At 47.5% G+C, this 23,912-nt stretch overlaps 2 protein-coding genes across 7 annotated transcripts; one reads left to right on the top strand and one right to left on the bottom strand.

The window, feature by feature from the left end:
• The first annotated feature begins 25 nt into the window (after positions 1-25).
• Positions 26-18,355, top strand: IDH3G (isocitrate dehydrogenase (NAD(+)) 3 non-catalytic subunit gamma). Of its 5 annotated transcripts, XM_069108454.1 has the most exons (13): positions 27-174; positions 5,874-5,915; positions 7,045-7,142; positions 7,739-7,813; positions 10,795-10,907; positions 12,145-12,205; positions 12,302-12,434; positions 15,723-15,856; positions 16,190-16,292; positions 17,041-17,187; positions 17,275-17,369; positions 17,527-17,587; positions 18,071-18,355. In XM_069108454.1, exons 1-13 carry the CDS (start codon positions 94-96, stop codon positions 18,170-18,172), a joined length of 1,245 nt encoding a protein of 414 aa, XP_068964555.1. In that variant the 5' UTR covers positions 27-93; the 3' UTR covers positions 18,173-18,355. The 5 variants fall into 5 exon arrangements, 4 of the variants coding, with proteins under 4 accessions (XP_068964556.1, XP_068964555.1, XP_068964559.1 ...); XM_069108455.1 differs by lacking the exon at positions 5,874-5,915 and having other exon boundaries at positions 26-174; XR_011172472.1 differs by lacking the exon at positions 17,041-17,187 and having other exon boundaries at positions 17,243-17,369; positions 18,071-18,242.
• A 244-nt stretch (positions 18,356-18,599) lies between these two features.
• Positions 18,600-23,441, bottom strand: SRPK3 (SRSF protein kinase 3). 2 transcript variants are annotated; one of them, XM_069108461.1, is made up of 9 exons: positions 23,335-23,441; positions 23,142-23,167; positions 22,078-22,282; positions 21,678-21,974; positions 21,481-21,581; positions 20,037-20,144; positions 19,795-19,864; positions 19,603-19,695; positions 18,600-19,105 (listed from the first exon to the last, which is right to left on the bottom strand). In XM_069108461.1, the coding sequence occupies exons 2-9, from the start codon at positions 23,142-23,144 to the stop codon at positions 18,921-18,923; spliced, it is 1,062 nt and encodes a 353-aa protein (XP_068964562.1). In that variant the 5' UTR covers positions 23,145-23,167; positions 23,335-23,441; the 3' UTR covers positions 18,600-18,920. The 2 variants fall into 2 exon arrangements, with proteins under 2 accessions (XP_068964562.1, XP_068964561.1); XM_069108460.1 differs by having other exon boundaries at positions 21,678-21,998.
• Positions 23,442-23,912: the final 471 nt, after the last annotated feature.

Here is a 23,912-nt window from a genome sequence, read left to right on the forward strand (position 1 = left end):
GACCCAGGCTCTCTCTTTCCCCGCCCCTTCCTCAAATCTCGCGATAGCATCCTGTGCTCGCGAGACTCGGCGAGCCTGGATTCACTTTCAACCATGGCGACTAAGGTGGTAACGGCCGCCAGTAGCACCGCGAAGGCCATCTTAAAGCTAGGAGCTATTACCCGCCCTTGGGAGGTGAGAGGGCTTCCGGGCCAGCGGTGGGGGGGGGGGGGCGGAATACCGACCGAGGGAAGAGAACCTTTGACCACCGCCTCCCAACAACCTTAAAAGCGGCGAACGGGACGGGGGAGGGCGAGGGGGAGTGCCGATAACAGTTCCCTGAAAGGGCCTAATTTGTCTGGAGTCCGGAAGTGGGGGCGGGAATTCTCCCGAGACCTCAGGTTTGATTGGGCGAGGTGCGCCTAACGGGTCGGTTGGCGTGGCTCATTGGCCGCTGCCTGGAGGTGAGTGGCCGACCTGAGGTTTCCGCAAACTTCACCTTGAAGGTGGCCTGCGAGGGCTGGGAGCTTGTCCTGTGATTAAAAAAGTTGCATTTCAATTAAATAATTTATCTATATTAGAGTCAGAACCTGGCCACCGCCCTGGCTTTATGCTCGCACTCACCGCCGGGAGATCGCGGGCAGCCGACGTGTTGCGTAGGAGTATGTAGAGTGCTTGTCCTTGGAGGCATTCAGTAAACACTTAAAACACCTACTATGTGCGAGCAACTAGGCTAAGAGCTAGTTATCAAGGAGACCTTGGTTCAGAACCTTCTCTGAGCCTGAGTAGGCCCGTAGTACACACCTATAAAAGTGCCTGACAGGGAGACTGGCGCTCAAGAAAAAGACAAGCTGGAACTGGTTAGAGCTGGGAGGAGCAGATGAGAGATGGAGACAGGGTTCTAGAAAAGAGCAGGAGAACCCTGGTAGATCTGACGATTCGGCACAGTAAACTGAGATGGAGCACCCCGACACGACAGATAGGAAGAGAACCTTGAAAGAACAGTGTTCCAAAAAACCAACTTACAGAAATATTATCTTCGGGGCAGGGAGTAGAAAGTACTGTCAAAAGCTGTAGTGCTGAAACAAGAGGGCAGAAAAAGGCCTTGGCATTAAGCCATTAAAAATTCATTGATCGGGTGGCTAGGTGGTGCAGTGAATAGAGCATTGGCCCTGGAGTCAGGAGGACCTGAGTTCAAATCCAGCCTCAGACACAACACTTACTAGCTGTGTGACCTTGGGCAAGTCACTTAACCCTAACTGCCCTCCAAAAAGCAAAAAAAAAAAAAAAGCATTGATCTCTTCATTTCCAAAGTTAATCCTTCTGTGTGTTTTTCATGTTTTGTTGTCATTTCTAAAACTAAGCTAAGGAGATAGTGTGGCTTAGTGGATAGAGAGCCAGCCTCAGCTAGAATGAATTGCAAAGAAGTTATGGACCTGCATTAGTAGAGGGAGGTTCCTTATACCTTTGAAATCACAGGTCTACCAGTCCCCAACCTCATCGCTTTTGTCAAGTGAAACCCTTAAAAGGGACCATCCTTGTTTATATTTGTTTTTTAGCAACCATCCTGCTAAATATTTCTCCCACTAATATTATGTTGACTCCTAGCTTAAGGTACATATTTTTATCCAGTTTAGTAAAAAATCCCTCCTCCCCTTCTTTTTTTTAAAATGGTTTTTGTCATGAATGAATGAATGTTAGATTTTGTCAAAGACTGAATTTAGTGAGTCTGGCAACACAGTAAAAGTTATAAATAACCTTGGAGGCCCTGGGCACTGTTTCCCGTTCTGCTGCTTGCTTCCACCATGACCCCAGGTAGTCACTTTATCTCTTTGGGCCTTGGTTTCTTCATTTGTAAAGTGAGAAGTTTCGACTTTGTTGCTCTGTTCTAAATGCCATGAGCCTCCTGCCTCACTGAAAGCCCTTTGTAAATCATAAAATGCTACAGAAATCAGAGCTTTCATACTGTTAACATTATTGTTATTACAGATTACTGAAATGTTCATTTAAGCGGCGTTGATGGACTGACTAGCTGTTCTCCCCAGTACTGAGATAAGCAGAGTAAACCTATGAGGCCACAAAGGAAAATGAACAAAATAGCACCTGGGCCTAGTACCAGGCAGTCCTGAGTGTGCATGCATGTGCTGATGGAGGGTTGGGGGGGAGCGGTGGGAAGAGGGATCAAATAAAGGAGGCTTGGAGGAGGCCAGGGCCAAAAAACTGAGGCAGAGCCAGGAAGGAGTGACAGGATTCATAAAACAGAGACCTAAAAGAAGCAAGAATGTTACCAGGTAAAGGGGGACTCAATTGTCACTCCTCGAACTTCCTTAAGGATAATAATGTGTACCAGAATTAGGCAGGGACTTTGTAAACCTTAATACCATTTGTGAATGTCAGCTCCTATTACCCAGCTCACAAGGTTCTTGGAAGAATCAAATGATTGGGAAAGAAGGGAGACATGGGGGGAAATTAAGGGGGAAAAGGCACAGATAGAGGACTTTTGGCAACAAGGGCTACTCCCATCAAGGACTGGAGCAGAGGACAAGAGGGGGTTGTAATGAACTCATTTTGGGTTGAGTAGGCTGTGGCCTTGGGTTTTCTTAGTTAAAAAGGAGGGAGAGAGTAAGGTGGCATAGGAGACTTATGAAAAGCTGTTTAAAACATCTGCCGTCTGGGAGAGCGAGTCAACCAGGGAAAAATCAAACTAGTAGGTTTTCCTGGGGCCTTCATAAACACCAGAGCAGTTTGTAAGCTTCCAAAATTGAACCTGTTAACATGCTAATTCATTAGAGGCCATCTGTAAGCAATGGGGAAGGGCGCAAATGGCATTTTCTTTATGTAGCTGGTTCAGACACTGGGGAAGGTCCTGGGGTGCAGTGCAGAGAGGACTAGCCAGGGAGGAGACTTGAACTCTGTCTGTGACCCTTCAGCTTTCCTGACTTCAGTTTCCTCTTCTGTGAAATGAGATGCTTTCTCAAATTCTAACTTTGCTATTCTATGACTTTGCTTTATAAAAGCTGTGATTTGTTACTCAAAGGTTAGCTCTGACGCTGCTAGAACCCACCAAATCCCCATACAATCTTTTTTTCTCTCCTATGTATTTTCTGTTTCCCTCAATAGACTGGAAGCTCATTGAGGGAAGAGACTGCTTTGGTTTTGTCTTTGTATCCCCAGCACTTAGCCTAATAAATGCTTATTGATTGATTGTCATGGGCCCCAAGGGAAGCAAGGTAGAAGAGTGAACTAGATTTCAAGTTGGAGGACAGGAGTTCAAATCTCAACTCTGCTGATTTTGGGCAAGTCATTTCACCTGTAGCAGACTCAGTTTCCTCATCTGTAAAATGAGGGTATTGGATTGGAACAGCTTCTTTTTTAACAGTACTGAATTCTATAATCTTGGATTAATTCCTTGTCTGTAATAATAATGATATCATAACCTCTGTGTGTGTGTGTGTATGTACTGATTACAAAAGCACTTTCCTCACATTGGTCCTCTGAGATAGGTCAGGTATCATGATCCCCATTTGAAAGATGAGGAAACCGACTTTCAAGGGATAGTGTGACTTGTCAATGGTGCCAGGGCTGGTAAGTGTCAGAGCCTGAATTCAAGGCCAGAATTCAGTCTACTGTGCTTGCCAATCTCTTATTTTATCTCTTAGTACTAAATTTGCTATAGGATGTTCTTTCCTAGGTAATTTACCAGTGAACAAAGACTTTAGGAAGATCTGGCACCTCACTTGGCAGTATTAAAGGTTTCCCATGGATAATCCAGTGGGGGTGGGGGTGGGGGTGGGAGAGTGGGTTCTTTGGGCAGGTGGATAGTTTCTAATCCAGAAATAATTTCTATGTGGGTTTAGGTTGCAATAGTTTTTATATAAGGAACACAAGTGACCATGATGCTTTATCTCAGTAGGCCATGGAGTTCTGTTAGTGTGAGAGAAATCATTTCCCTCGAGTTTGAGACAGCCATCCCAGCCTTTCTGTAGAGCAGGTTAGCAGCTTGTGAAGATGGCTCCTGCCTGGCCATTTCTCTCTTTGTACATTGTAAGCAGTTCATGGGAAGGCTAACTTCACTACCCACTGGGATGCTCCCCTAAAAGATATTTTTGCCGAAGCCTTTATAATCTGTACTTCCCGACCTTAGCCGAGGTCCATGGTTGGGGGCCATCCAAGGATGCTTACAGTCTTGTCTGGAATTGAGACCACCTTATTCCTGGATTGGATTGATGGGGAGCCATCAGTGAACAGTACTATATACGATAAAGGGCCCACTCCTATTCACAAATAATCCTGCTGAACTTACTGTTGCTCTGGAGCCCCAGCACATGCCTGTGAGAGCACAGACCATTTCATTTGGAGTGCAGTGTCCTAGCTCAGCAGGGGGCCTTCTGTGCAATGAGCATATAATAATTGTTTGAAACCAATATCCCCTCCTGTTTTGCTTATAGTATAGTTAAAGCTATGTGCCCCCAAAGACAAGCAGGTGGCATCAGAGGGAGGGGAGAACCTGGGCATTCTTACTGACCTCTGATTGAAGTCTGTCTGCCCCCTCCCCCCTGGGTGAGTGTCCAAGAGAAAGGGGATCAGAACCAGCCCCAGACACTGAGGAGAACAGGCAAGACTCCCTGCAACCCTGAGGGAATCCTTACCTTGGGACCTTTGTTTACAGTTTTGTTGAGCTGGAGGAGATCAGTCCAACTGGTCTCTAATCCTTTCTCTTGGGCCTTAGCCTGTCATGTGATTTATTTTCCTTTCCAATTAGCTTCTTAATTGCTCCTAATTGGCTTTACTTATCTTGGCCTGGTTTTTTTTTTCTTTGTTTTCAGAACTGGGTTTGGGGACAGAATAGACCCAGGGAGATGTTTAGATGCTAGACTAGAAAGGGTTCCTTGGCTTCTTAGGGTGGGGGAGCTAGTTCCCTTTTGGAAAAACCAAAAGAGCCCCTGGCCTTGTAGGGATTCTGCTCCTGGCCCTGGGTTTCCTCCATCTCTTATTACAGGGAGAAGGAGGGTGTACAGGGAAGGCTAGGAGACAGGTGGTACATTGACCTGGCAGGGCAGGGGCATCTCGTCTCTTGTAGCCTGTTCTAATCCCAAAGAGAACTGGGCAGCCCCATTTCCTACTCTGCTTTGCCAACAGCCTTGAAAAGAGTGGTTCCCTTCCAGTCAGCACTTGTGATCCAACCTGATCAGCCACGGGGGGATCTAATCCACACTGGCTCCCCTTTTGAAAGCAAACCCCATGCATGAAAAAGGGCTATTTAAAATAAATAATTTTATTTTAATTTAATTCTAATTAATCTAGTTAATTTAATTCTAAAATAAATTTGGAATAAATAAAGTTAAAATAAATAAAGGAAGGAAAGCAGCAATTGTAGCCCTGAAGTAAGCTCCAGAGATGTCGACGTCATGATTACACTGTTGGCCCAGGGCTGGGCCCATGGTAGGAACTCCCTTGGTGTTCTCCTTTCTAACAGCAAAAAAACCACAGTGCAGCTCTTCCATTTGGGTAACTGATTCCCCAGAGTCAGCATCATCATGGGATAGTTGTAGCCCCGGCTCTGCCAGTAACCTGGGGCAGGTCTCTCCCCCTCTCTGGGCCTCAGTTACTCCCTCTGTAGAATGAGGAGGTTAGACTCCAAATTCTCTAATTCTCTCAATTGGTTGCAATGTACATGTAGCTGTTGTACACAGTGAGTACTGCCTCTTGGGTATCCAGCAACAGTGAGAATCCCCTCTGGGTCAGCCTGTAGCTAATCAGGGTCTAGAGAAGCACATCTAATTGTAGGGGTCCTATAGAGGGACAGCCCGAAAAGCCCAGCCCGAGTCCCAATTCCTCTCCTAGGGAATGGCACAGTAGGTAATGGAAGCTTGGGTCTGGTTTTTGTTTTCCAGGTTTTAGGTGCCCGGGAGGCCAGCTGGAGGGGCTTCTCCTCAGTAAGTGCCTGTCTTGCGTGTGTGCAAATTCTCCTTGCCTCAGTCCTTCTGGGTGCCTGCTGAGCTGTAGCCAGCTTCCAGGGGTTCTGCTCCCCCCACCCTTTTCCCTCCCTCTTCCCCGCAGCACGCTTGACAGGAGCTTCCAAGGAGGCGGCTAGAAGCCTCTCTGGGTTTCCCACTTAGAGTGGGGCTGGGCCCCCCTCCCGGGCCCATCTCAGCTGTCCCAGGCTGCCCCTCAGAGAGCCCCATGTCACCTTGCCCTCCCCTGCCTCCTGCTGTGCAGGGCCAGCCAGTGTCGAACAGGGAGGGGAGGAGAGGAGGTCCTATGCCAGGGAGTGCCAGCCTTGATGAGCCCCCAGCCCCAGCCCCAGCTGGTCAGCAGCAGCAGCCAGGCCTCACAGGGTGACCTCTCTAACTTCTGCTGTTTTGTCTCCTCCCTTTTTACCCCATCCTTTTTTTTTTCCTGTTCCGGGCACTAACAGCAAACAATTGTGAGTATCGTTTTTCCTGCTTCTGGTTGGAGATGGGTTTTGGGTAGGCACAGGGTCCTGCCTACCATCACCACCCTTGTCCCCTCTGGGTTTGAGGGTTAACACATCTGCCGCTTTCTCTGCCTTCCCCAGGTGCCCAGCCTGGCTTCTCTCCAGTCTCTCATTGTTTCTCTTCAGTGATAGGGGAGGCCAGGCAGCACTTGGCTCACAATCCTCCCCTGTGGGGAGTATGGTGGGCACTTCAATCAGCAGAGCATTTCCTCCACCCATGGGAATAGAAGGGTGTTGCCAGCCTGCCCATGGATGGTTTGGGTGTGCCCTGCTGATGGGCTCTTGACCCTTGGGTGGGTGGGATGGGAGAGCTGATCTGAATTTGCTGGGGCTAAAAGACCCTAATCCCAATGCTAGAACTGTCCTTGTGTCTCTCCACCCCAGGATGACCCCTCCTAGCCTCTGTACTGGCCGTTCCCAGTCAGGCCATGGTGGGCAAATACCATTTGCTAAGGAATGATTTCTGCATAAGTGACTCCCTCTCTTTTTAGAGCCTGGCTTAGGGGTCTGGTGCCTAATGAAAGAGGGCAAGGGATGGGGGTAAGGGCTGAGGTGCTCCCTTAACCCCCTTGACTTCTTTCCCACAGCCTCCGTCTGCCAAGTATGGAGGCCGACACACCGTGACCATGATTCCTGGGGATGGCATTGGGCCTGAGCTCATGCTGCATGTCAAGTCTGTGTTCAGGTATGGAGGTGACTCTTGGTTCTCTCCCCAGCCCTCTACCTTCTCTCCCAGTTCCTACCCTGACACGATATCCTCACATTTAGCCTTGTCGCTTGGCATAGTCTTAAATGTTCGAGCTGGTAGGGCGTTCAGAGATCATCCCAGTGAAGTTGGTGGGTAGGTAGCTGGAGTAGCCAAGGCCAGGGAAAGGTTGGTACTATGCCCCACTGTAGAGGCTCCAGACACCCAGGGGTCCAAAAAGCTGGGGCTTATGCAGAGGGAAATTCTTTAGGAATAGTCAAGCCTTGTGTTTGGTGAATGCTTTAGACCTTCCTCGTTGAGGAAAGAATGTGAGACTAATGACCCCCCACAAAGAAGCCAGCTTCTGGGCCTGGCCCTTTCTCTCTAATCAATTCACTTCACCTCCTTTGGGCTCATTTCTACTGTGTTTAAAATGTGGAGCTTGGACTAAGTGGGGTCTCCCAACCTCCCAAACATAGGGAAGGTGAATTTGATAGGAAACATAGACACAGAAGATTATCAAAAAGAGCCCTGCATGAACTACTTTGCCTTTATTTTTTTTTTTTAACATTTGTTTTTAAAACTTTGATTTCCAGATTCTTTCCCTTCTTCCCTCCTCACTCACTCCCACTGGGAAGACAAGCAATTCAATATAGGTTGTACATGTGTAGGTATGCAAAACGTTTCCATAGTAGTTATATTGTGAAAGACTATATTTCCCTCCATCCTATCCTGCCCCCCACTTATTCTATTTTCTACTTTGATGCTGTCCTTTCTCAGTAGTGTTTGCTTCTAACTACCCTCTCCCCCAATCTTCCCTTCTTCTATCATCCCCCCTCTTATCCCCTTCCCCCTCTACTTTCCTATAGGGTAAGATACCCAAATGAGTGTGTATGTTATTCCCTCCTTAAGCCAAATTCAATGAGAATCAGGTTGTCTCATTCCCTTTCACCTTCCTGCTCTTCCCCTCCATTGTAACAATTTTCTCTTGCCACTTTTATGAGATAATTTACCCTATTCTATCTCTCCCTTTCTCCTCTCATTATATTCTTCTCTCACCTCTTAATTTTAATTTTTAGATATCATCCCTTCCTATTCAACTGATCCTGTGCCCTCTGTCTATGTATACATGTACATACACATACACACACGTATTTATACACACATACACCCTCCTATATAAACATGTATGTATGTATACATATATATTCCCCACAACTATCCTCATACTGAGAAAAGTCTCATGAGTTACGATGATTGTTTTTCCATGTAGGAATGTAAATAGTTCAACTTTAATAAGTTCCTTATGATTTCTTTTTCCTGTTTACCTTCTTTTGCTTCTTGTATTTGAAAGTCAAATTTTCTGTTCAGCTGTTTTTTTTTTCTCTCAAGAATACTTGAAAGTCCTCTATTTCATTGAATGACTACATTTTCCCCTGAAGCATTATACTCAGTTATGCTGGGTAAGTGATTCTTGGTTTTAATCCTAGCTCCTTTGACCTCCAGAATATCATATTCCAAGCCCTTCTATCCCTTAATGTAGAAGCTGCTAGGTCTTGTGTTTTCATAATTCTCAAGTTGTTTCTTCCTGACTGCTTATAATATTTTCTTCTTGACCTGGGAGCTCTGGAATCTGGCTATGTTATTCCTAGGAGTTTTCTTTTTGGGATCTTTTTCAGGAGGCGATCAGTGAATTCTTTCAATTTCTATTTTGCCCTCTGGTTCTAGAATATCAGGGCAATTTTCCTTGAGAATTTCTTGAAGGATGATTTCTAGGTTCTTTTTTAGATTGTATTTTTCAGGTAGCCCCATAATTTTTAAATCCTCTCTCCTGGATCTATTTTCCAGGTCAGTGGTTTTTCCATTGAGATATTTCATATTGCCTTCTATTTTTTTCATTGGATCTGTTTTATAGTATCCTGATTTCTCATAAGGTTATTAGCTTCCATTTACTCCAGTCTAATTTTGAAGGAATTATTCTCTTCAGTGCATTTTTGAAATTCCTTTTCCATCTGGGCAGTTTGGCTTTTTAAAGCATTCTTGTCCTCATTGGCTTTTTGGGCCTCTTTTGCCATTTGAGTTAGTCTGTTTTTTTAAGGTGTTATTTTCTTCAGTATTTTTTTTTTGTCTCCTTTAGCAAGCTATTAACTCACTTTTCATGATTTTCTTGCATCATTCTCATTTTTCTTTCCAATTTTTCCTCCACTTCTCTTACTGATTTTTGATTTTTAAAATCCTTCTTGAGCTCCTGTATGCCCCATAACCAGTTCATATTTTTCTTGGAAGCTTTTGATGCAGGAGTTTTGACTTTGTTGACTTCTGGTTCTATGTTTTGCTCCTCTTTGTCCCCAAAAAAGGATTCTATCGTCTGATTGTGCTTCCTCTGCTTCTTCATCTTGCCAGTCAATTACTTGACTTTTGAACTCTTTGCCACAGTAAAACTCTGCTTCCGGAGTGGAGAGAGATGTGTCCCAAATCGCTGGGGTCTTCACAAATGTTGTCAGAGCTATGAGGAGGGCGCCCTCTCTACACTAAGCTCTGACACACTGACCACACACTCCAGGACCACCACCCAAGACCACAATCCAGATCCAAGCAGGTCAAAGCAAGAGTAATTACCCTCTGAATGATCGCTTGGTCCCCCTACGATCTACAGGCTAGGAGCTTTGGAGGCACCCATGCGGGGTAGGGGCCGGATTGCACTCTTCCGTCTCCCAGTTCCAACAGAGTTCCCCACTGACCTTTTACTTTCTCTTTGGCCTTTATGGGTTGAGAAGTCTGGAAACCGCCACAGCTGCTGGTGATTCACTCTCCTGATGTCTGTTCTGGCCGGCCTTGTGTTGGGGCCGCTCTGGGTATGGGCTCCTGCAGCTCCCAGCTTGGTGCAATAGACCCTTCCTGCCAGCCTGCCAGGCTGCCTTTTTCTCTCTGTCACTTTGTGGGTTCTGTAGCTCTAAAATTTGTTTAGAATCATATTTTATAGGTATTGGAGGTGGTTGGAGCGGGAGCTCAGACAAGTTCCTGCTTTTACTCTGCCATCTTGGTTCTGCCCCCTGCATGAACTACTTTTGTAAAGATTGAACAATCTCTGTGCCTGTCTTCTCCCCGAGTTCCCAGCCTCCCCAAATTAACCTGCTTTTAACTAAAGCAGGATTTTTCCTGATTGAGTTTGGTTAAAGCAGGAGGCACCTGTTGCTGGGTGGTTGTGCTTTGTCTCCACTATTTCTTACCTCTTGTACTGCTTGATACCTGCCCCAGAGGCAGGTCTTGAGATAATGGCCCTTGGGCTGATCTGAGGGGCAGTTTCATTTTGCAAAGCGTTCTGAACTCCTGCTGTGTTGAGGCTGTTCTTCCACTCAACTGTTATGGGAGCAGGAGGAGACCTGAGCCCTGTATTCATGAATGTGGCTCTGGTGAGGAAGGCTTCCAAACTACCTAAGAGCCTGGGGAGTCAGAGAAGGGGTGATCAAATGGGAAATTCGGAGAGCCTTAAGGCTTAGAGGAGGCAGGCTTCCTGCCAAGGTTGTCTTGAAGTCTGCTGATTGCTTGGGAACTGGGTTCAGGCTCTGGGCCAGAGGAAGAGGAGCTTGATGAAGGAAGGGCTTCCTGGAATGACTGGTGCACCCACTCCATACTCATTTCTTTGCCCTAGACATGCCTGTGTGCCTGTGGATTTCGAAGAGGTGCAGGTGAGCTCTAATGCTGATGAGGAAGACATCCGCAATGCCATCATGGCTATCCGACGCAATCGTGTGGCTTTGAAGGGTAAGCCGAATCCTTGACTGACAATATACTGGGGATGGCAGTAGGGTGGAGGGAGATGAGGAAGATCGACCCCATCCCTTCTTTCTTTTCTTTCTTTTTTCTTCTTCCTTCTTTCTTTTTCTTCTTCTCTTGCCCAGGGTCACACAACTAGTAAGTATCTGAGGTTGGATTTGACCTCTGGCCCTCCTGACTCCAGGGCCAGTCTTCTTTCTCTTAGAGTAGGGGTAGGGCAGCAGATTAGGAAGCAAGATTCCTGAGTTCCATTCCCAGGACCCTGTAATACAGAATCCGAGAATCTTAAAAGTTGGAAGACATCTTAGTGGTCATCTGGACCAAACTGTTTTAGCTTAGAAGTTTCTCAAGGTCTGGGATTGTTTTACTGCATCTTTGTGTGTCTCTAGCCTAGATCCCAGGGCCCTGCACATGGTACACACTTTCTTGAACCTCCCAGTCAGTATGACATAGACATCCTCATTGTCAGGGAGAACACAGCTTGGAGATAGGGAGTCTGTGCTTGTTCTGCCCACTGGGCTTGTTCCTCTTTTTATGTGACCATTTAAAGGCATAGCTGGTATTTGTCAGAAGTCTTCTCTTTTCCTGGCTAAATATCTCCCATCTTCAGCTACTCTTGCTGCAGTATAGTACCCAGAGCCCTCCCTACCTTGGTCAGCCTCTAAAGTTGAATGTGGAGGGACTCTTCCCTCCCTTGTTTGGGATGAGATGTTTCTATTAATATAGCCTCAGATTTCATTTGTTTTATTGGCAGTCATGTCACATTGACTCATACTGAGCTTTCGGTCAGAAAAAACCCTTAAGTCATAGGAACTGACTGCCAAGCCAGATCTGCCTCGTGCCATACTTGGGGGCTGTTTTTGTTTGTTTAACCTAAGTTGTAGGGGTTTCATTGATCTCTGCAAAGCTATACCTTATTGGTATTGGCCCTGCCTGTTGGTAGTGTGGTGTTCCTTGTTCTCTTGGGGATCTTGGTACCCTGGACATGCCCCTGGCAGCAGGGCCAGAAGCTATATGGGAAGGAAATGCCTCTGAGGGAGGTGGTGCCCTTTTTCACCGGTCACTTATGCAGAAGCATTTCTCTCCCTCTGCTTTGAGAAACAGACATTTCAGAGCTAGACCTTTAGCTTTCAGGAACTAGTTGGGTAGAAAGCATTTGGCTCCACTGGTTGATTCTTTTTCTGTCCCCTTTACTGAAGCTGATTCTCTTGCTTGTAATCCCTAGGAAACATTGAAACCAACCACAATCTGCCACCATCTTATAAGTCCCGTAACAACATCCTCCGGTAAGAGCCAGCGTCGTGTTGGGAGGGTGGGAGGAAAATGTTGGCAGTTTCCTGCTGAGTGTATGAACCCTGTGTTCCCTCTCCCTCCATCTCCAGCACCAGCTTAGACCTTTATGCCAATGTCATCCATTGTAAGAGCCTGCCAGGTGTGGTGACTCGCCACAAAGACATAGACATCCTCATTGTCAGGGAGAACACAGAGGGGGAGTACAGCAGCTTGGAGCATGAGGTGAGACCTCTCCCTCCCCACTCATCCCTTCCATCCCTACCTAGGACCAGCGAAACATTGATGGACCTAGGCTCTGCTGCTCTGTCCTTCCTTTGGGGGCGCCTGCTTGAGTTGGGGAAATTACTCCTCCATGTAGAATTCATCCAGGTGATAGTTGAAGTCCCTGGTAAGTTTTCCAGAGAGATGGAAATAGGGAGCCATAGAATATTTTAGAACTGGAGTGGACTTTAGTGACTTTTTAGACTCCAACCTTCCCAGCAGGCATAACTGTTGATGAGAGTATCTTTTCTTTTCCAATTCTTTATACAGAACCATTGAGAGAGGCCTTCCATGGGCCTGCGCTACTTTTGCAATGTTCCAAAAGTCTGGCAAGCTTGGCATCTTTTAGGCTTGGCAAATTGGAACCAGTGGCCCACAGACTTCTCTGTGTCACTTTGTTAAACATCCCAAATAAGCAAAAATTCATGCTTGAAAAAAAAAAAGTTCCTTTTTACTGTTCACCAAAAGGAGAGGGAGGTTCAACAGATTAACATGAGAAACTGAGCTTCCACAACTTATATTTCATACTTGGCTTCATCATTGGAGGGATGAGACCCATACCCCCCAAGTCAGTGGGCTGCAGTTTTCAAGGAAAGACCCTTCAGAAATCTAGGTTAGACTGACCCCATATGGCATTTGAGACCCATAATTTAAGAAGCACTGAAGGGGTTGAGAGTGGAAAAAGTTTAAGAAGCCCTCACTTAGAGCAGTGTGTCAACAGAGACTGACCAGTTGGGACCTTGTGAACCACTCTAACTGGGAGTCAGGGAAGAATGGATTTGGCCAGAAAGAGAGGAGGAGTTCCAGGTGTGAGCTTGTCATCAGGAAGAGAGTAAGCAAGTGTCTCTGGAGTTCCTTTCCCAGCCAGGGATGGCTTCTGCAGACAAAAAGATAAGCTGAAGATACCACCTGGCCAGTGCACCTCAGCCGCATCTGAGTGGTCTGCATTGGCCCTTCTAATAGTCATGCTTTCCATGTTTTCATTTTCTTTTGTATCTTTCTGTCCCAGTTTGGCTTTGCAAACATTTTGTTTCTCTTCCACAAGCTAGTTACCTATACAAAAGATCCTTATGGACTAGTTAAGTGTCTTCAAGGACTGGAAAATTGTACTGTATAAGGAGGAGAAGGCCAGTCTTATGGGATGCTTTGTAGACGTCTGCCAGATTCTGGGCCAGAAGCTGGTCCTCTCCAGCTTCACTGAGCCTAGTTTCTCTTAATCCTGTTTTGATCACGGGTGCAGTTTGGGCCCCAGATTGTCATTTCATGTAATGTCTTGATGCTCTCCCAAGGATATAATAGACCTTTGGTCATCTGGAGAGGGGGAGCTGCCCTCTTTAATAGGAAGGAAAACTATAGGGTTTTCCAAAGTCTGACCACACCACCTTTTGTGAAACCATGACTTCAGTCCTTCCCATTGCTCCTAGGTTGCCTGCCTGGGCCTAATTCAATGGTCAGGTGGGCCTCTCGAGACAGTTATGGCTTTAGTATGTCTCTCATGAACTGAGCATTCAGTTCATGCAGGATCCCTATGAAATTGACTCCATCTGGAGCTGCCCATTGAATTAGGAACAGATACTAAAAAATTAGTTAGAAAAAATATTAAAGTTCATTTGGAAGAACAAAAGGTCAGAAACTTCAAAGAAACCAGGGAAAAAAGATATAAAGGAAGGAGATTCAGCAGTATCAAGACCTTAAACTATGTTAGAAGGTGAGAGCATTATTGCAATACAAAATGGAGAATTTTGATTACTTTAAATTAAAATTTTATTGTATAAATAAAGCCAACACAGCCAAGAATAGAAAAAAATGCAGAAAATTGTAGGGGGGGCGGGGTTTTTATGGACAATCTCAGAGGGGATGTGATTATGTGGTGTAGGAAAAGACTCGGACCTGTGAAGGAATATGCTCTTCACCCTCAGAGAAATGGATGGCAAATGGAAATATACATAGTCTGGGGGGGGGTGTCTGTCTGTCTGTCTCCATGCCCATGCTTAATTGTAGCCTGGGGGGAGGGAAGTGGAGAGGCAAAAAAAAAGTTCATAGCTTTTCATTCTCTTTCATAGAGATTTGTTATATAGGTTTTCTTGAAATGGAATTGTATTGTTTTCTATTGACTCCTCCCACATGTTCTGCTGTGTATGTGGCAATTTTTTTCCCTTTTCTCATTTTGTATTTAAGTTTAAATTTTTTAAAAATTTAACCCCCCCCCCCAAAAAAAAAAAAAAAAAAGGACTAGAAGTAGAGCCTGACCTGGCAGCCAGCTCTGACTGACCTTCTTCCCCTCTGGGGCTCTTTCAGTGCAGGGGCTGGAGCAGGAGTGAGGCCTGACTCAGCCTGGGAGCTAGGGAAGGTAGAGACAGAAGTAACCTAGATGACTCAGCAGCCATTTTATTTATTGTTTTTTTTTTTTTAAACAAATTATCTAGAACTGCAAACAGCCTAATGAACAGAAGAGTTGCCTTCAGAACAGTGTCCTTGAAAGGCTCTATACCAGGGATGGGGAACCTGGGGCCTTGAAGTCACATGTGGCCCTCTAGGTCCTCAAGTGCAGCCTGTGGACTGAATCCCAACTGCATAGAAAAATCCCCTTCATAAAAAGATTTGTTCTGTCAAGCTTGGACTCAGTCCAAAGGCCACACCCAAGGACCTAAAGGGCCCCATGTGGCCTCCAGGCCGAAGGTTCGCCACCCATGCTCTATACTGATTGCCCAGGACATTGGAGATGATCCTCTTTGAGCCTGTAATAGATGATTTTGAATGGCCTTGTATTGCTCCAATGTCCCTGAGTTGTTGGTAGCCAAGTGTGAGGAGATTGGCGAAGAGAATAAGAGCCTTCTTGAGTCCCTGGCCTAAACCATCTCTGAGGTAGATTCCACTCAAGTTTCCTGGTGGTCTGAACTAGGGCAGCCTCCATGGCTCAGTGTGCCAGGGGGCCACAGCTTGTATATATGGGCAGATGTGTTCTGCTAAGTCACTTTGCAAAACCAGCCTTACTCCAGTTGAGGTAATAAGATGAGACTTACTGAGGCTCTAGTTCTTTACTGCTGACTTTTTGTCTTGCTGACCCAGACTGGGCTCCCTGCAGGGAAGGCTTCCATCTTCTCTTTCCTCTGGCCAGGCTAGGATCTCTATAGACAGCTGAATTGGATTTGAAGTAGATGGGGCCAGTGCCCTGCTCTTTCTGCCCCCATAAGGAACTGAAGGCTTCCCAAGGGAAGAGGAGTCACCCACACCCTTTTACCCCAACAGAGTGTTTCAGGCGTGGTGGAGAGCTTGAAGATCATCACCAAGGCCAAGTCCCTGCGCATCGCCGAGTATGCTTTCCGCCTGGCCCAGGAAACTGGGCGCAAGAAAGTGACCGCCGTGCACAAGGCCAACATCATGTAGGGATGAGGGGGCAGGGAAGGGAGACTGATGACAACTGCTTCATTTATTGCTGCCCCCCCCCATCTCTCCTCCCAACCCCAATGCCTTTCCCCTGATCCAGTTCATGGGACCCATTGAAAGATCTAGTCCAACCTCCTCATTTTACAGATAAGGAAACTGGGTCCCAGAAAGGGAAAAGGATTGCCCAAGGTCATACAGTAAGCTGGTTGCAGAACCAGGACTAGAATCCAGGTCTCCTGTTTCAGTCCTTTGTGCTTTTCATCACTCCCTACCCCTTCAGTGAATATTAGAGTTCTTGTGATCAACCAAGCTTTCCATTCTTCTCATAGGAAACTAGGAGATGGCCTCTTTCTCCAGTGCTGTAAGGAGGTGGCTGCAGGCTATCCCAACATCACTTTTGAGAGTATGATCGTGGACAACACCACAATGCAGGTACTTGGCTCCTGGGCCAACCTCCTTAGCCTGCCCTACTGTCTGACTAGGCCCAGGTCAGTTGCAGCCTCCTGTCCCAGCCCCAGGACCCAGAGTTATGTACCAGCTGTAGGTTAGGTTGTCTCTACACTGTTGGCAATAGACTCATAATCCTTCCGAAGCTGATGAACCACCAGTCATAGCCCTTGGATGGTAGAGCTGGAAAGGCTGCAGGGATGGGTCATTTCAATCCAGCTTGACAGACCTATAGGTGCAGCTACGGAATCCTAGAGACTCACCAGATGCCCTTACGGAGCATGCCGGAAGGCCATTCTGGGTTGGGCCTGACCCTATAGCTTCCTAACTGGGTGACTTGGAGGAATCACCTCAGTTGAGCTTAGAGGAGCTGGCAGCTCTGCCATGTCCTAGTTCTCTGAATTGACCATGATTCATTTTGATTCAGCTTTGACTTGGCTCACATTGACATAAGAGTTTAAATATGAGTGTATTGTTATTTAGACTTCGGTACTATATTTTAGCCATCGTTGGCCTGTGGAGGAAGGAGGAATTGAGCTTTCTTGATTCTTCCCCTACCTTGCCACGGTGACCGTATCCTCTCCTCTGTTTGTCGTTGTTCCTTGCAGTTGGATTTTTGTGTCTGTTTTGCTTTCCCCTGGACAGTCCCTCTGTGCTCGGCCCAGGGTTCTTCTAATATGTTGGGTATCGTGTGTATGTAGCCCAAGTTCTGTGCATTTCTCTCTGTTTACAGCTAGTATCTCGGCCCCAGCAGTTTGATGTCATGGTGATGCCCAATCTTTATGGCAATATCGTCAATAATGTCTGTGCTGGCCTAGTTGGGGGCCCCGGTCTTGTGGCTGGGGCAAATTATGGACATGTATATGCAGTGTTTGAGACGGTGAGTGGCTATGATTGAATTGGGAGAGAAGTAGCTGGAATTTCTCTCTTCCCAGACTGCCTTACATCCCTGGCTCCTGTCTTCCAGGCAACTCGGAACACAGGTAAAAGCATCGCCAATAAGAACATCGCCAACCCTACAGCCACCCTGTTGGCCAGCTGCATGATGTTGGACCATTTGAAGTAAGTTGAGCTGCTTGGGGCTTCTTGTTTCTGCACATTGGTGACAGGTGGGGGGGGAGGGGGGCGGGCACTCCATGTCTTGACCTCCTCTGCCCTAGTGCCTGTGGACCAGCTGAAGTTGGGATCTTTCTCCATCCTCAGTTTCTTTCTTCCACAGGCTCCACTCATATGCCACCTCAATCCGGAAGGCCGTCTTGGCATCAATGGACAATGAAAATGTGAGGCTTAGCATCTCTCTTGCCCCTAGGCTGCCAGAGGGAAGGGATTAAGGTTCTGGTTTCAGGGCATACTTTTTTTTTTTTTTTAAGCAATCGGGGTTAAGTAACTTGCTCAAGGTTATATGGCCAGTTATTTCTGGGTGTGGTGCTGAGTATCTGAGCCCAGATTCGATCCCAGGTCATCCCAACACTGGAGCCTGAGCCACCTGGCTGCCCCAGGGCATACATTTTTGAAGCTCTTTCTTCCTCTCTGTGTTGAGGGACTGAAAAGCTATGGGGTTGAAATCTGAGAATTGGGACTTGCATGCCTTCCAGCAGATCTCTGGATGGTTTTCTTGTTGGATGGGAAGTGGCAAGCCCAGCTAGCTGAGGCCTCTGCTTCCAGGCAGCTTCTCCATACAAATTCCTGTAGCACTTTGGGCCCCTTGTTTCCCTGATGGCTGTTTGATTTGCTCCTGGCCCCATGTGGGTTTCTGTTCCTAGATGCACACTCCAGACATTGGGGGCCAAGGTACCACCTCAGAAGCCATCCAGGACATCATCCATCACATCAGAGTCATCAATGGACGGGCCATGGATGTCTAGCCCTTGATACCCTGCCAGCCAAGCTCCCTCTCCACACCCCTTCTGGCTGTGCTGCTTATTTATTGGCCCCCTAATACCTGCTCGTCAGATGGTCAGGGGAGGGGGCGCCTCCTCCTTGATCCAAGTATGCATTCCTTTCCCCTGCTTCTTAGCTTATAAAATAAACAACTGTGTCCCCTTTCAGCCTGCCTGGAGTGTTTCTTTTTGAACTTGGTACCAAGGGGGCCCTCATACTCCCTCTTTGCCACTTGGTATGCCTTTGTCATGTTTTAATAAACACTGAGTGAAGCTGAGGGTGGGAAGATGGACGACTGTGTCTGTGTCTCCCCCAGAAAGTATCTAACTTTTCCCTTTCGCTGCTCCTCCTGGGCCTCATCAGACTCCAGCCAAGCCTGCCTGACAAACGAGTTTCACACCGAGCAAAATCTTCAGTAAGAAAAATTTTATTGTTTTTTTTTTCTTTTTCCTTTTTTTCTTTTTTTTTTTGCCCTGAGCTAAAAATTGGGATCAGAAAGGAGGAAGAATCTGTAAAACAACTCTAAATCCTTGTCCAGAAGCACTGCTGGCATAACTTATTTAAACTATTTCTGGGCCTGTAAGGAGGATGTACCAAGGTTCCGTAAGATGGGAGGGACTGGGACTGGGGCCGAGCACACTTGAAGTGGTGCCCTGACCTCTTGAGATGGGGACCAAGGCACATTTCCAAAGCAGGCACCCTCTATCGCAGGGAGAACTGGAGGAGTTGGGCTTAGGCGTTAAGCCAGGGGTGCTGCAAGCACTGAGCGGCAGTGGCCCGCCTTTCAGGGATATACTCCATCATGGGCAGCAGAAAGTCTGTGAACTCTGTTGCTTGCTCCAGTGACCACTCGTATTTCTCCATGAGGACTTCATACAGACCCCAGTGCTTGAGATTTTTAATGTGGCGGAGCTCACCTAGGACAGTGGATTAGATTGGTTAGATTGGTTGGAAATTGGTTATCTGCTTCCATCTTCCTCCACGCAAGCTGTCTGAGTTATCTCAGCTCCAACTGTCTCCACCAAATAAATATGGCTCTAACTTCTCTGATAGGACCCCATGCTCCTTGACCAACCACCTCACTCCTTACTGCATTTGTCTTTCCATTCCATTTGTTCTTCAAGATACAGCCCCAGGACCAATACCATCCCTCAGGACAGTGCTTGAGCACCCAAGCTGGCATTTAATGCACACAGCTTGGTATACTTCTGAGCAGAAAGGAATCACCCCACAGGAAAACAGGAACTCCCAAAGGGGTACTGGCTACTCGGGACACAGCTACAATTTGGTTAAAATGGAAAAACCTGGCCTTCAGCACTTGGCACTTCTAGCCTGGCTAGAAATTGAGACTTGTGATTCACCTGGTTTCCCATCCCCTCCTGTCTCCCAGAGGCCCTTGCAGCCTAGTCAATACCTCGTCTAGTGAAGTATTCTCGTGAATAGCGGCCAGAGAGGGCAAAGACTGGAGGGATGTCTCCAAGGAGTTCTACGATGTGGGCAATGTGATCTGGGAGGGAGGTAAAAGTACAGTAAGTGTTCTGTCCCTCCCACTTGTCCCCCAGGTGGTAGCAGTGAGTCCCAGCCCCTCTGTGTGTACCTCACCTACCTTCATCTCGAGTATAGGTTTCTCCAGAGTGTGGCTCAAACAGATAGTCTCCCGTGGCCAGCTCAAAAGCCTGGATGGGAACAGAGAATGGGGTGAGTTGACTGTCAAAGCCCCAAGAGAAGGGCTGGTGTTGGCCCTGGAGCCATGTCTTAAAGAACAAGTGGGATGGAAAGACAAAGGCAGTAAGGAGTGGTATGGTGGGTCAAGGAGCGTGGTTCCGTGGGTCCTATTGTGATATCTACCATGCAAGCAGCGCTCCAAATATCAGCAGGTGTGCCGTACTCAGCTCCAATGAGCACTTCGATTGCCCGGTACTGTCTGGTTTGGATGTCCTCGGTAAAGTGCTTGTGCTTGGGAATAAGGGAAAGCTTGCTGGAGACAGAGCCTGCCAGAACCAGTCTGACCAGCCCCAAGTCCGAGGAACAGAAGAATTTGGCTAGCCCTCCTCTTTGAACCACCCTACCTGCCTTCTAATGGCTACTACAGTCGTGGGTCTAATGTCTAAGATCTTCCCACATGATTCCATGGGTTCTAGAAGTGCTTGGGGCCTTAGCCCTGAAAAAATGGTCTCCTTGGGTTATGGGGAAGTGGGGGTATATGGGTGGAGACCCTAACTCCCCCCACCCCCCACCCCTGAATGCTCTACCCACAGTATGGGTTTTTAACCTTCTTTGTCACAGACCCCTTCTCGGAATAATATTTTTTTAATGAATCACCAGGATTACAAAGGAAATTAATTCTATTGAAATAGTTATCAAAATACTTTTTAAAAAATTCATCCCAGACCCCCTGATTGGAGATCAGCAGGGATGAGCTGATCCAAGTACTGGGCCTCCCACTGGTATTGTTGGGCTTTAGTGCATGCCCTAGGTTTAGGAGAGCCCTTGGCTAGGATCATACAGCAGCACCCCAAGATTATACCCCAGACAGGATTCCCAACTTCCAGGCCAGGATTATCCACTAAGAAAAGGTGGGAAAGTTAAAACTCGTGATGAAAAGTGTCATTATCAATTAGTGATTCATTGAGGAGGCCATGTCTCTCAATAGAATCAAATGGGGAAATAAGAGAAATAATTTGGGGAGATCCAGAGGTCCCCCCTTTTCTCCTAAAGTCCTGATTTTCAAAGTTCAGTCTCTTGAAGGACATTGCTGATCATGAGATTGGACTAACTTTCTGATTCAGACCCTACCCAAGGTGGCCATTGTGTTCTGCTCCGGCTTGGGCTAGGGCATGAATTCTTTGAACAGATGGCCCAAGGCTGGGGCTAACAAGAAGCTGTTGACTTTATCAAAGTTCAGGTCCAGCCCCTTATTGTAATACTCATTCTCTCCTAATTGTTAACCAATCAGGGTTGGTTGCCGCCCTTTGAACACTCCTCTTGCAAAAGAACATAGAGGCTCTGAGCCCACTTCCATGATTATCTTTGATCAAAGAGAGACAAATGACCATCCTTTTATTAATAAAGGTGCTGGTCTTATTAATAAAATTATTACATTATCCAGGGGCAAAGAAGAGATGGGAGACCAGGACTACCCCAGAAACCTTTGCACATGTATGGCCCATTTTCTGTGACCTTGTCTACAGTACTGGTACTGACTGCCTGACCACAACCTAGGAGCCAAAGAGGCCTGTGGAGACCTCAGGAAGGCGAAGAGGGCGATTCCCTGCTTCCCCCATCACCATACCACCCAGCAAGCGTTGCCGAGATCAGCAATTTTAATTTTGATCTTGTCTGCATTCTGTGGTTCCAGAGGGTTCACCAGGAAGTCTGAGGCATTGAATGTTCCTGAGTTGGGAGAAGATAAGGAGAGGGAGCTGAAAGGGGAGCTCCACACTGGTAGAGCCTTCCTAGCCAATTCAGCCATGAGGCTCCCCCACTTACTGTTGAGGGAGCAAAGTCTCCCCTTCTCCAGACGGTTTGAAAAGCCTGAAAGGGTGGAACCCGAGGTAGGGGAGAAAAGGGAGCCCGAAAATCCAGAAGTCTGCGAGTCAGGGCTGAAGCCTCGATTGCCTGTGCGTTGTCCCCGAGGTGGTGAAGAAGAGGTTGGGGAGGCCCCTCCACCTCCCCATGGGTGACAGCCTGAAGAGGAGGTCTGACTCTGGGGACTGCATGCCAAGCTTCCCCCCGAGGCCTCGGCAAGGGTGGTCCCGCTGCTCTCGTCCAGCTGTGAGTTGGTGTCTGTGGGAGACAGGGTGGGCTCCCCTAGAGGACTTGGATAAAAGCCAGGTACGAAGCGGGGGCAGGGGAGGTGGCCCCACCCTCCTCCTTCCGCCCCACTCACAGGTGCCTCCTACGGCTTCATCTGAGTCCGCGTCTGGGCGCTGCTCAGGGAGCTGGGGTGGTGGTGCCAATAGGCCTACCAGGCCCCTCTCCCCCTCCAGGTCCTCCAAACGCTGCAGGTCCCGAAGGCGCTCCTGCAGGAGCTGCTTCTGCCGTTTCTGCTTGCGCCTCATCTTCTTCTTCTTGTTCTTAGACAGCTTTCCATTCTAGTTGAAGAGGAATGCCAGGTGTATGAAAGGTGGGTAGGGGGGAGGAGAGGAAAAGCAAGGGGATGGCTAAATCCCCCAACTCCCCCTCCTTCCCCTGGCCCAGTTCTACCACTCACACCCTCCCCCCTTTTCTGGCCCTTTAATTTCCTCCTCTATAAGGACAGCGTGCGGTGCGCTTTGGAACTTCTCTGACCCTTCCGGCTCTGATGTTCTATGAAAGCATAGTACAAGCCTGTCTACCCTGGTTCGGGCACTCCCCCGTTTTACAAACATCTGATTCAAGGAATCAGCTATGTCTTTCAATGACTGGACTGATCCATAGTGTGCCTGACGGCAAGGTTCGTTCTCCCAACATAATTAAGGGCCAGCTAGCTAGTTAGCTTAAGATCACTTGTGGGCTGGACGGGCCCTGGCCTGGGAGTCTGAGACCAGACAACCTATTCACAAGCAGATTATTGGACATAGGAGCCTGCCGATAGACTAAACTCCTAAAGTCCCTGAGGGCAGGGCGAGCCTCCTCTACTCTCCAACCCAGCACTTCAGAGTGGGAGAGGATTCTCAGGCAAGAGAAGAGGTGCTCGGTAAAGATTGGTTGAATGAATGACGTTCAGAAAGGATTCTGAAAAGTAACTTAAAAATCCAATCAAGAGCCAAACCAAAGGTCACCTTTGGTCTGAGTTCTCAGAGATGGTGCCACCCCCACCCACAGCCCAGGTTCCTCCTCCCAGGACGGGGTGGTGGAAAGAAGGGGGGCTCTGCCCCCAAATCTTGCTTTTCTCATCCCTGGCACTCATGGGAAGGATACAAACTGAGTAAACTCAAAGGCATGGGGCGGGCACCAAGAGTACCAACTTACCATGATCGGCTGGGGTGCAGAGCTCACTGGAATAAGCCAGAGAGAGGAGGTGTGGGGAGGAGAAATAGAGACAGAAAGTTGAGGTCAGATGGCAGAGGGAATTCTTAGACCCTGGGGGGAGTGGGGGACACAAGAGGGTTGGGGCTGAGGGAAGGTGCCTCCCCCACTCCCACATCCCCAGCTCAAGTGATACCAGTGTTTCCAGAGATAGGCGGGGCCCCCGACTGCTGCCACAGTGTGGCTTCTGCTGCCAGTCTTCGGATGTAGACCTCACCCACACACAGAAGAATGTTCTCTGGCTTGATGTCGGTGTGGATAATCTTACATTTGGTGTGGAGGTAATCTAGGCCCTGCAGTACCTAGAGGTGGAACCATCAATGAGTAACTGGATTTCCCCAAGCATCTCCCCACTGCCACCAGTGGAGAATCATAGGTTCATAAATTTGGGGTAGGAAAAGACCTTATGAGATTATCTGGTCTCAACTCTTCATTTTGCAGATGAATAAACTTAGGTCCACATGCCAACCAAATGATCAAGACTTTGTCTTATTAAGAACTAAGAAATAATAACAGAATTTGATCCAGAGTCCTGAGGTCAAGACTCAAGGGAAATGAGAGAGGCGAGGGGAGGAAGAGAGAGAGGAGAGAGAAAAGGAGAGGGAGAGGGGGTAAAGGGATAGGGAGAGAAGGAAAGAGAGAGGAGGGGGAGAGAGAGACACAGAGAGAGGAGGGGAGAGAGAGAGAGACACAGAGAGAGGAAGGGAGAGAGAG

This window comes from Petaurus breviceps, unplaced genomic scaffold, assembly GCF_028583685.1.
Source record: "Petaurus breviceps papuanus isolate PSGF00001 unplaced genomic scaffold, PetGlider_PUasm1.0 90386, whole genome shotgun sequence".
Taxonomy (NCBI): domain Eukaryota; kingdom Metazoa; phylum Chordata; class Mammalia; order Diprotodontia; family Petauridae; genus Petaurus; species Petaurus breviceps.